The following is an 11,876-nucleotide window of genomic DNA, read 5'->3' as shown; positions in this document are numbered from 1 at the left end:
GGAAAAACTTCAAATACTAAAAAAATAAACTAGCAATAAACTAGACATGGAGCAACAAGAAAACTTCCCAAATGGTTCAAGGGGTACATATTTAAGAAACAGTAAAATGTTGCAACACTTTGAACATGCTTGCTTTGTGGGGCCGCTACAACAAGGACTTATTCTTTCAAGGTGAGCTAGCTTGCCCATGGCCCCTTAAGCCCCAATCCCACACTGGTACTCACCACTTCTGTGAACTCATTACTGCCCAGGTCCAGCCTCTCCAGCTGAGTTAGCTTCTGCATGCTTCTGTGCGGGGAGAGCGCAAGGACGCGGGGCAGGTTAATGGGATCACGGAACAACCACGTATGCCTGGTGGAGGGCGCTCTACCCATATGGAAGGCCATTTAAAGTCACCCACTGCACTGACAGGACAGAGACCAGGAAGCACATTTAAGCTGGCTAAAGGTGGCCATTTTAACCCTAACGGCAAAGTTGCTCATATCTAATTCAGAGCTTCACTGACAGCCTACAATAAAGTCGCATTAATTAGTCATGTCTTCATTAAAGGTGAGCATTTGCAGGTACAACTCAAAGGTTTTCAGATTACAGCTTTCATATTAAAATTACCCAATACTATTTAAAACTGAGTCTATAGAAAGAGCGTCAGCAGCGACAAGCAGCTGCCCATGTATCACTATTCAGAACCGGTACAGGAAAAACAGGTTGAACCGATACTGTTTGGGAGGCACTGAACCATCCTGCTGGGACACTGATGGGAGCCCATTCTTAAGCCCCATGACTGAATCTCACCGCTCACACTCAGAGTGACTCAGTAATTCGTCTTGTACCACACAGTCACTGGAGAATAACAGCCTGCGCTTCTAAGGCACCGCTTGAAACGGCCACTGTGTGGCACTTACTTTGGGAGACATGGGGGTCTTTTCGACCGATTTTCCACAAAGACCACGATGAGCAGTTTTCCCAGAATGGAAGGTAACAGATGTTTACTTTACAGCCAGGACCACAAAGACCCCACTCCAATTGAAACTGGACGGGACTGCAGCACCTTGTGAAACACCGCAACAGGAAGCTCCCTGTAACTACTACATGATTCATGCGCCCCTCTACAAATGCTGTGATCGTGGCTCACTGGCCAGATGGGAGGACTCAAAAATTGTCATTTTGAACTTATAAAAGGAAAGGATCCAAGAACACATACAGGCGGGGCCTCCTTCCTGCTTCCAACGAAGGACACGCTTTGATAATGATGCCCACATGGGTCACGGTGCGATAAACCGTGACATGAAGAGCCCAGTCATGAGTGTCACCAGTACAGCCATGTAGGTGACAATGAGTTTCAAAAGCACTGAACGCAAAATGCAGCCCTTGTTTGAGGGAGGGGGATTATGGTATAACATGTCAAACAAACCACTACCGGCACAGTCAAGCCGTCACATCATAGCTATTCTTTAACGCTGATGGGTATTTTTGTCATTTGCGGCCTGAAATCTCCCTGTTAAAATGCCATCTTGCAAATCACCAGCACAGTGCCCAATTCGGGCTCGAGTTTAACGTTTCAACGATGTGGCTTGAGCGCTTGTGATGGCGCGGGGGGGACGGGTTGGCTGTCCAGGCCGCGGAGACATGTCTGGACTGGTGCCAGCCCGCTGCCCTGGTCTCACCTTTCCACGAAACTCGACTCCAGCTATCCGGCCCTGCCTGACTGCTGCGGAGTAAACACAGCTGGCCCCTAATTACCCCCCGCTGCCTGGCGTCCGCTGGCAGTGTCGTGGGATGACAGAATTTTTAAATTTTTTTTTATTGAGAGTAGGGTGGGGGCAGGCTCCTCTAAAACAAGGGGCTAGAGCGACATGGCCGGCTGGAGGGGGCAGGACTCAGCCGGAGCAGGATAATCTGGCTGGGGGGGGGGGGGGGGGGGGGGTTTGTCCTCTAATCCCACATCGCTGCTCCCAGGGAGTGAAGGACACGGCTCACTCACTTAGGCAACATTTTCAGCTGGTTTTCCCTCAGTTCCAGGATCTGCAGCTTCGTCAACCTGAAGGGAGAATCGCTGTTAAAAGCCAGGGACAGAAACGTGGCGACGGCTCCCCACGCCACATCGCATATAAACATTACATTAAACGTACTGATGCACCTCTAAACTGCAGTAATGTTTCTGGAACACTGTCTTAAAGAGAAATGCCAAGGATAAGGACAAGCAGACAGTGCCAATATGAAGTGATTCAAGTGGAGTCCTATGCCCTAAGCTTCCATAAGGGAAAGCCTGCGGGTGCTGAGGGGGTGGAGCCAACTCAGATCCATAGCCTCACCTGCCGAAACTGGCGGGCAGAAATTCCAGGAAGGCGTCATTCAGGTAGAGCTGGGTGAGGTTCAGGAGCTGCGTGAATCCTTCTGGGAGCCTGGGTGGGGGGTGGGGGGTGGGGGGAGGGGGGTAGGCACAGCATACAGTCACTAAGCACCAGCAATAGCAAGAGCGAGCAGGAGATGTACTGGGCTAAAAGATGAAGTGGAGCATCGAGGCCACAGCAGCCATCGCTGTGAAAGAGAAAACCGATCAGCAAGCGACTCGGCAGAAAATCGGCAAGGCGGCGTCATGCCGCACGGGGACAATGTAGGCGTCCTGGTTTTAATTTAGCGCTTAAACGGAAGCTGCACTTCCTCTTTTAAAAACCATAACATTAGTGATTTTTACTGACAGTTATAACCGTGATAAAGCCGGAGATTAGAGCACTTGGCTGAGCAGAGACAGTGCAGATTTCATGAGTAATTAAAAGCCCTTTGCTGCCTTATGAACAGCTGTTCCAGGATGTGGAGAATTAGAGGGCAGGAATCTCCTCTCAGATCTTAAGGTTGAAAATCAATTTTCTGTACAATCACAAGATGCTTCAATATTTTAGCCACCTTTATTAAACACATTCACTGATGGACAGCAAGCAGCCTATTAATCCTGTACTCAGACAGACCGCTCTCACTTGTTTAAGCAGTTTAAATCGCGCTCCTGGAAAAGCCCACTTACTTGGAGATGGGATTCACGCTTGCTTCGACAATGGTTAAAACTTTGCAGTTCTTGATGTTTTCTGGGAACTCCTGGATGCCTGTCGGGGAGTGAAGGGGCAAAACATTAAGCCATAAAACTTGACCAGAAAGTCAGAGCATTTAACACCAAACAAAACCCATCTGAGAAGCTTATGAAATGATTTTATATACTGGACATGTAAGTTCTACCAATTCCTTAGGAGACAAAAAAAAATAAAAAAAAATAAATGAAAGTATAAACCAGACAATGAAATTGCTTAAGGTGACCATAAATGTGGCATTGCTCACAGTTTTAATAGGTCATTAGGCTGGCGGCGAGGTCAGTTTTCGGAATGCTCTGTTCATTCCGGCGAAACGCTTTTAATTTGTGCTGTTCCCCAGCGTGGTTTGTGCCGACTCAAGACAGCTTATGGAGGATGCAGACAACTCAACAATGCCTTGAAGACACGACCTGGGGTTGACCAGTTATCAGTCTGTTTCTTGAATACAGAGACCTGCCACTCTAGATGGTGTCATTCATTCTGCTGGACAGCAGTTAGCTTATGGAGTTCTAGGTCAGCCCAGGCTCACTCTGCTGTACAGATCGAACCTTGAAGCAGCCCTATATCGTACGGGCCTGCGGCCACCCTGTCAGGGTTTGGAGTGAACCTGGGAGAACAGGGCAAGTCCCGTGTGGGCTTCAGTTCCTCGGCAGGTCAGGCCACGGTGTCGGGACAGGAAGATTGCTGGTTCAAATCCCAAACTTGGTGGTGTGACTTCACCGTTGGTCCCCTGAGTAAGGCCTTTGACCCCCAATTGCTCCAGGGACTGGCTGACCTGCTTTCTCAATTACATTTCTGCTAAATAAGTAAAGTGGAAGAGTGTCCCTCCTCCAGAGGGGGCGGGTGTGCAGTGGTACATCCCCGGTGAGACTGAGGTGGTCACACTCCTGTGGCCGCTGACTCTCCACACATCACGGTGTACCTCTTCTTCCTCTGAGCACAAGCGGTGTGAGAGCAATGCATTTAAACACGCATTTTATCGTGGTTTCGGGGAGCAGAAGTGATCTTCCTTCCTAGTTCCCTTATTACTCCCAATTACGGTTTTGTCCTCCTGCAAGCTCCTACTAGATACCCGAATTGAAGCAGGTTACGTATGAAAGTGTGCGGGGGTGGGGCACAAACAGCAGGAGGAGGATTGTCTTCTGCAAAGCTCTTCATTGGTTATGGGGACGGAAATTCAGTCTCAGGCACCCACTTAGGGGATTGCTAAGCAGAAGCCTTAATCCTTGCGCTGGGTATGACTGGCATTGTCATTCTGGCTGGCACCCCACCCCCCCGCCAAACACTGCTGCCTTTGAGAGATGAGCGCAGCCTCCTGTTCGCGACAGGTGTCATTTTTCCGATCCTAAATCCCGTCCTCTGGCTGCTTAAGAACAATATGTCCTATAAAGAGCGAATCACAGCATCTTATGCTTCCCAGATGACGACACGGGGCTGGACTAACGAGAGCATTAAGCAGAACATGTGGCCCTGAGGGCATCAGAGCAGAGCGTAGCTCCACTCATGCTCCCCACACAGATCTGCAGGCATATCTACAGAACTAAGGTGCGTTTCCCTGAGGCCAAAACCTGTGGGATCCGGCAAGTGTGTGAAAAAAGGGGAGCTGCTCAACAACAACGCTCATTGTCAAATCACACTGACGGATGAAATGCTGATTTTTTTATTCTTTTTTATTAAAAGTGTCATTTGTCCATTGAAGCCATGCAGGTGGGTGGTGAGCGCATTTCATCAGACTAAAGTAGGATGAACCGGAGGCTCCCGCCCAACGCGAGCTCACAGACGGCGGCACCGTGGCATCCTAAAGGAACCGAGCCTCACTGTAAAAGACCAGCTACTTGCACGGCGTTCTCCTTGTCAGAGCCATTACATCACATCCCCCCCCCAGGGACGTCTTGCTGCTAATAGATCACCGGGGGGGGGGGGGGGGGGGGATAGCTTAAAGTGCAATGGAGATCAGATTCTCATCATGACAGCTCACACACTCATACCCACACTCCTCCTCTCTAACACACACACACACACACACACACACACACACACACACACACACACACACACACACACACACACACACAATGCAGACATACGGTGGTGGCTTTCAGTAAAGCAGGCAGCCGTGGCGCTTACTGTTCTTGCTGATGTCGAGCTCCCTGAGATTGGCAAGGTTGGCGATGCCCGCAGGCAGCACGGTCAGGTCATTATCTGGCAGGCTCAGCCGATTCAGGGACTGGCAGTTGAACAGTTGCTGTGTGGAGGAAGCAGAGTGGGGGTCAGTTGCATGCACATGGTCAGGGGTCTTTTGGGGGTCTGCGTGCTGACAGGGGCAGTAAGCAACCCGCTGAACAGCACCTCCGCGAACGCAGGATAGCAGAGGGGCCCTGCTGGCTGTACATGTGAGATGAGGATGCAGACGGCAGAAGTGGCTGTGCCAAACCAGGAAGGAGAGGCAGCACAGTGAAAGACGAGTGAGGTGCTCGGAAGTGTGCTGGTTTTTGTACATCACTCCCTGGAGAGTAAGTTCAGTAGAGCCTAAAGACATGCAGAACGGCAGAGAGGACGTGCTCATGCCAGGTCAACAGAAGTGTCAACATTCTGCACTGCGCCCCAGATGCAGACAAAAACAAACAGACCCAAAAAGCAAACAAATCCACAGGGCAGCAAGAAATAAGTGAGGTGGCCAGTGCAGGTATGATACCGGCTACTGACCGAAGCATTGGAGGTACGGTGCTGTGCATAATTAATGTGCGGCACGATCGACAGAAAGGGCAGGTGCGGTAAGGAGACACCGGGCCTGATCATGTGGGGAGGGGGCGGGGCTCACCTTGGGCAGCTCCTCAATCTGATTGGCGTCCAGATAAAGCTCCTCCAGGGTCTTCTCAAAGCCGAAGATCTCCTTGGGCACCTGTTCCAGGCTGCAGTGGGAGTAGTCCAACGAGGTGACGGCCTCCTCCTCCCCCCGCAGGCAGCGGCATGGCACCAGCCGCCCGAACAGGCTCCGCTTGCTCGTCATGCTCAGGCCCTGGGGAGGGTAGGGGGAGGACAGCCATCAGCAAGGGTGGTGGAGGAAGGGGGGAGGGCACCACGGTCTCTTCATCACCACGTGAACCTTTTTAACAACCCCTCAGCTGCGTGCTTCTCCCTCTGATTTCCCAGGAGATAAACATTTTTAAAGCCGTGCATGATGTTAAAGTGTAGGATGTGGGGGAAAAAACTGCAGCGATCCAATGAACCCTTTTATCCGGTTACATAAACAATCGAGGCACTCAAGACCGCAATCAATGCAGCGAATGGGTTCGCCGACCATCATTAAAATGAAAATGACCCTTAAAACTGGTTCAAAGAGATGGTGAGCAATCACGCCCCCATAGGACGAAGCGGGAACCGTGCGGCGTGACTTTGTGCTCGGCCTGATGTTATCTACGTCACACCTCAGATGGGAACAGCTGCAGAGAACGTCGACGTATAGCAGAGAAGAGCTTTCAGATATTTGCTTTGGATCTTCAACATCTAGGCTTAGACCTAGACCTACCCTTGTGGGAGTGATGGCTTCATTGTGAAAGGTCTCCACACACTTGTAAAATCATCCCCACACACTCGAATTGATTCCCCAACAATGACTCAACCGGGCGGGGTTAACAATTTAACATTTTGGGAATCCAGTGCACTTGGCTTCCCAACAGATTCTTGCTGCCAAGTCGGAGCAAGAACAAGAGTATTAAAAAACAGCATAAAGCGATCATACATTTCACAGCCGTTACGAAAGCAAGCACCATTGTTTTTGGGGGAAATCCCACAGGCACATGAATATTGGGACGACCACATTTCCCTGTTCGTAATGTGCGCGTGAATAGTAAAGTTGCGCAGGAGAAACAAAGCCACTCCCGTTTTGCTACGCAATCATCGTGGAGGGGAGGATGCCACCCAAGTGATCCCACATGAACCAGGGAGTGATTCATGTATCTGCTTACGGGGTTGAGGTGTCACATGACGTGATTACTTATTAACGACGGCATGGCCGGAAGATGTGGGCCCGTGTGGTCCGGGCATCACGTGATGTGGGGAGGCTCATTCCATTACAGGAATATTCTCCACTTTCAGATGATTACCATTAAGCAAAACTTTGCAAAGGGGTGGGAACAACATGTAAGACTAGCACTTTTTAAATATTTAAATAGACCACCTTAAGGATTCACTGCATAAAGTGGTAACTACACACTGAAACAGCCTTATTAGAAAGTTCACTAGTGTACTAGGAAGAACCATGCAATGGCCTTAGAGAACCTATCAGGTTCTGACGAGCTGCAGTTTTCTAACAAGGCAAAGAAAGTTGGACAAATCATAACTTGCCGAGAAACGCCGTGCGGCACAGGAGTCCCGCAGCGCTGCTCGGATACTGCCAACGGCCGCTCGCTTCAAATTCCGCACTGGGGGGAGTTCTGCAGATGCCTACATGCGGGGGAGGCGGGGGTTCGTCAAGGCATGATCCAGCCGGGAACTAACATGCCATAACTTTTGATTTGAAAAACTGGAGAAGAGCCCAAATAACGACCTTGACATTCTGCCAAGTGTGAGAATAGGTCTGTATTGTAAAGCACGTTTGTTTCTCATGCCAGCAGACTCCTCAGTACACTTCCACCCCAGCCCTCCATGTCTGGGATTCCACTGAGCAGCTTGAATTCATAACCATCTGCACTGGTCACTTTCTGCATCAGTTGCACATAACAAATAAAAGAACGGCCACATACTGTACTTCATACACTGCTTTCACTGTGAGATTTTTACATTTCTTAACTGAGGTAATGTACAATCAAACCCGCTGCACAGCCTTAGTCAAGAGCTGCACTACTTCGACATCTTACTCCTTCATTCATTTCTGTCTCGTGTCTAACTTGTTCTGTGCCAAAGCCATTTTTAAAGACAGAGGCCATTTCACTCCACTGTATGCCTGCACATTTTGACATGGCTGTAAAGTCTGATTTGACTTGTATTGTCCATAACACAGTGAGATGTCCTTAACATATAGAACAGTGAGAGATGGTCCTTAAATCAGAGTTCACTTCCAGTTAACCAAAAGCAATATTACACTATATATAAATAATACAACAGCCCCCTCACGCGAGTCCAGCTGATGCTTCACCACATGTGAGCATCACTTCCTGCTGGGCCATGCAACATGCCAGCCACACCGTGTAGGTCTGGGTCATGGTGAGAGACACTGTGGGGGTATACCAGGCCACATGCCCAAGGAAAACTGTATTCAGTCTCAAACACTAAGTTTATAGTTATTTATAATCGGCAGCATGCAGCTCAGCTAACAAAGACCTTTGCGCTTAACTCTCCATGTCTTCCGCCAAGAGACTCATGTGACACTGTGGGATAGCAGCGGTAACAACGTCAGCGAGATACATCCAGAGGAATTACTAGGGAGCCTTTATTCACTCTCCTGATAAACATTTACACAATATACGTGGCAGTGATTTGTTACACCAGATAAGAGGAAAAAATAACCACTCCCTTCCATAGCACACAGACACATACGCACGCACGCGCGCACAGACGTACACGCTCGCACAGCGCGGCCCAGCAACCTCAGAGGGCCAGACAGGGCACCTAAAGGTCACACAAGCTGCGGGGTGTAAAGGGCAGCTAGATCGGGGGAAACAGACACTTCACTGCCCAAATCCCACCCCTGCACCCCCCCCCCATTCCAAGTGTTAAACAGAACAAACATGCCAAGGCCAATGCCTCAAGTCACTGTGACAACAGCAGTGCAACACTGAAGGGATTCCAGGATGCCGTTATTGTATAAAGGTATACACCCCACACTGATGTTGTCTTCTTCAATAAATTATCAGCCTGGGGGTGAAAGCAGACAGGCAGAACCAGCGCCACTGGCTGAACGTGGTGTGGAGGGACAGGGGCAGAGGGGCAAAGCAGATTAGAGGCTGCATTGATTCAGTTGGAGGGGGAATTTTATGGGACATTCTGGACGGCCACAAACAGATCTGCAAGCTTTTGGGTTTCCAACAATCCAAAAAACAACATTTTAAAAAACGCAAGCAAGGGGGGGACAGATCCAGGTCCTCCTCACACTAAAAACAGGAGTCCCCATGGCAAACTGAAACTGAAACTGAACCATAAACCAGAACAGCCCCACTATTCATCCCTGTCACAGAACACACTGTGAGGACACTGGTTTCCTTCTAAAGAAACGCCACAGCAGTACAGGTTCTGAAGGCCCCGTCACACCTCATAAGGACCCAGTCACTAATGGAGCCCTCTTAGTGTGTGTAAGGAGGACCCTCTGCATCCACAGACAACAGGTAAACAAATCAACGAAATACCCTTCACTGTCGCGGTGGCAGAAAGCAGGGCTTCTCGTCTGCTGCTGAATGTACCCCCATGACAGACAGGCTGGGATGCTGGTGTATCTGCCTATTTGCTCTCGAGGTCCACCTCATACACCTGCGGGTAGCAGAGTGCGATGTCTGTGAGGCCCGCAGATGCCCCTCTTCCATCAGGAAGAAGCCACATTCAACCCTTTTGCTGAATTACGCCTTACATGTGTGATTGCCCACTTTGCAAAAGAAAGGACTAAACATGAACTACAAAACACAGCATACTGTAATCTGCGTTTTACTACAATTGCATGAGGAGGTACCAAACAAGTTCAAACTAAAGTAAAGTAATCTAATTAAACATCTGAAAACTAAAACATTAGCAATAGTACCACAAAATTGCCGCCAGCAGCACTCTACAACCACCCACTGTGCAGAACACACTAGCCCTAAGTACTGGCTTCAGTGAGTACAAGAAATTGGGCACTGGTATTCGCGCTCAGTCTGACAAAAATGGTATCGATGCATCCCAAATAACGACAATAAAAAGCAAACACTAATGCTGTGGGCAGCTAGTGGGATGCGCCCCCCCCCCCCCCCCGGTTGAGAACCACTGCTCTAAAGCACCATAAAATGTACAGGATGTCAGGCCTGTGATGCCGCCTAGCTGTAAGCTGCTGACAGCTCACTCCACTCAGCCAGCACTCAGATCCTCCTCAGTGAGCGTGGGACAGACTCCTGTTTAACCCTCCCTCCTACCCAATCCGTCTGTCCATAGGCATGCAGATGATTTTCCACCTCTGAAGCTCTTACTCTGGAGACATAACGCAGACCCAACACCCCACGTGACCCTGCGCTGACTCGCCTCTGCAAGCTGCTTTAAAGAGCACAGTATTGACATTATCGGTCTGCACTGGCAAAAATATTATGATGTCTCCCGTTCACGCTTTCTGTAAAGTTTAAGCCCATGGAGCAGCTACGAAAACAGGCCTCTCAAAAAGTGCTCTGAGAAGAGTAATTGAAGGTTCCACACACAGGTTTGGGTTAAGGTTCAGACCTGGCTCTGAAATCCAGCCCGGGCGACTCCTGTCGTCGAGAATTACGCTGAGCGGGTCAAGATGGATAGTACGTGGGGTTCTTGGGGTAGTTTTTTTTAAACGTCCCCTTCTGTGCGGACTGGAAGTGTCGCGTTTATAATTCAACGAGGGGGCGTGTCTAAAAAGCTGACACCAGAGAGGGGATACCTTATCGTACCACTCCTGGTAATGACAGTACTCACCTCAGGCAAGCTGCAAACGTAGGCCGCATGGAGCTCAGAGAAAGGAGGGATTAAAGAGAAGTCCTCACTTACAATGACAAGGAGAAAGCAGACCCGGTTAAACAAAGGGGCGCTGACCCGGAGAACTGAATGTGCTGTGTCCCATCCTCATTTTTGTGCCATTCCAAACTCCCATGGCTATTGATCCCTGCCATGTTGGCCATGCTCACCGTCCCATTTGGGGAGGAGACACTGAAAGGCCTCTCGTGACCCAGTCCCCATTTGGTTGCTTGGACGTTACTTTAACCCCATGACTCACAGCTCAGTCCTCGGAGACCCCCTAGATCAGGGGTCTCAAACTCCAGTCCCGGAAGACCAGAGCCCTTTTCTTTCACCCAGGTTTCAACACACCTGAACGAGGAATTCAGTGTTCTTGATTGCTTGATTGTTTGGTTCAGGTGTGCTGGGAGGCAGCAATAATGCGGACTCTCTGGGGGTTCCTGAGTACTGGGTTGGGAAACCATCACTAACATAAAGCCTAGGAAGAGGTAGCATTGACCTCACGCTATGAAGGCACACTGCAGAGACCAAGGAGCTAACAGCTTACTGATCCCGAAAGCCTGCAAATCCCTGGCCAGAATCGCTACTTGTGAGGTCTTCGACCTTTTAAAATCAATTTGCAGGAATAATCTTTTCTAATTCAATCAAAGTAAAAAGAGTTGTCCAAATGCCAGAATTGAGTCGTAGCTGGACAGATCTATAAACACACACAAATTCTGGGTAGTGTCTATTTAAAGTAGTGTGTAGAGGGCTTCTGGTGCCTATTGTATGTTTCGATCTGGAACAAACCGCTTTAAAACATTGCCCGTCCTAGCCCGCCATGCTTCACCCAGTCACATGGCAGAGCAGGAGCTCATTTTTTACTGAATGTAACGATGTGCCTGTGGAAATATGAGGCCTGCCTGTCCTTAACAGACATGCCAATTTACCAACATTATTTCAAAAAGACATGGAAATAAAATAGCATATTATATATATATATATAGCTCTGGGAAAAAATTGAGACCACAGCACATTTTTTATTTCACTCAATTTTTGGGTGTGCAGCTGTGAATGGCATTTTTTTTTTTTCAAACTGCTTTCTGGTTCTTCTGTTTCTCATTAATGAAGAGCTTCTTCCTTGCTTTATGAGACTTCAGT

General features: G+C 49.1%; 1 protein-coding gene across 8 annotated transcripts in view; it reads right to left on the bottom strand.

Annotated features, from left to right (window-relative positions):
* The window catches only part of erbin (erbb2 interacting protein), a 60,294-nt gene that overhangs the window by 22,111 nt on the left and 26,307 nt on the right, over nt 1-11,876 (bottom strand). For all 8 annotated transcript variants that reach the window (XM_023796297.2, XM_023796281.2, XM_023796289.2 and 5 more), the window contains 6 exons: nt 5,902-6,099; nt 5,208-5,325; nt 3,020-3,098; nt 2,313-2,402; nt 1,982-2,038; nt 225-288 (listed from right to left, as the gene is read on the bottom strand). In XM_023796297.2, the coding sequence (XP_023652065.2) occupies nt 225-288; nt 1,982-2,038; nt 2,313-2,402; nt 3,020-3,098; nt 5,208-5,325; nt 5,902-6,090 (597 nt within the window). In that variant the 5' untranslated portion in view covers nt 6,091-6,099. The remainder of the gene's footprint in view (nt 1-224; nt 289-1,981; nt 2,039-2,312; nt 2,403-3,019; nt 3,099-5,207; nt 5,326-5,901; nt 6,100-11,876) is intronic.

The sequence above is a fragment of the Paramormyrops kingsleyae genome, chromosome 7 (assembly GCF_048594095.1).
Source record: "Paramormyrops kingsleyae isolate MSU_618 chromosome 7, PKINGS_0.4, whole genome shotgun sequence".
Taxonomy (NCBI): domain Eukaryota; kingdom Metazoa; phylum Chordata; class Actinopteri; order Osteoglossiformes; family Mormyridae; genus Paramormyrops; species Paramormyrops kingsleyae.
The sequence above is the reverse complement of the archived record's forward strand: the minus strand, read 5'-3'. Positions and strand labels throughout refer to the sequence as shown.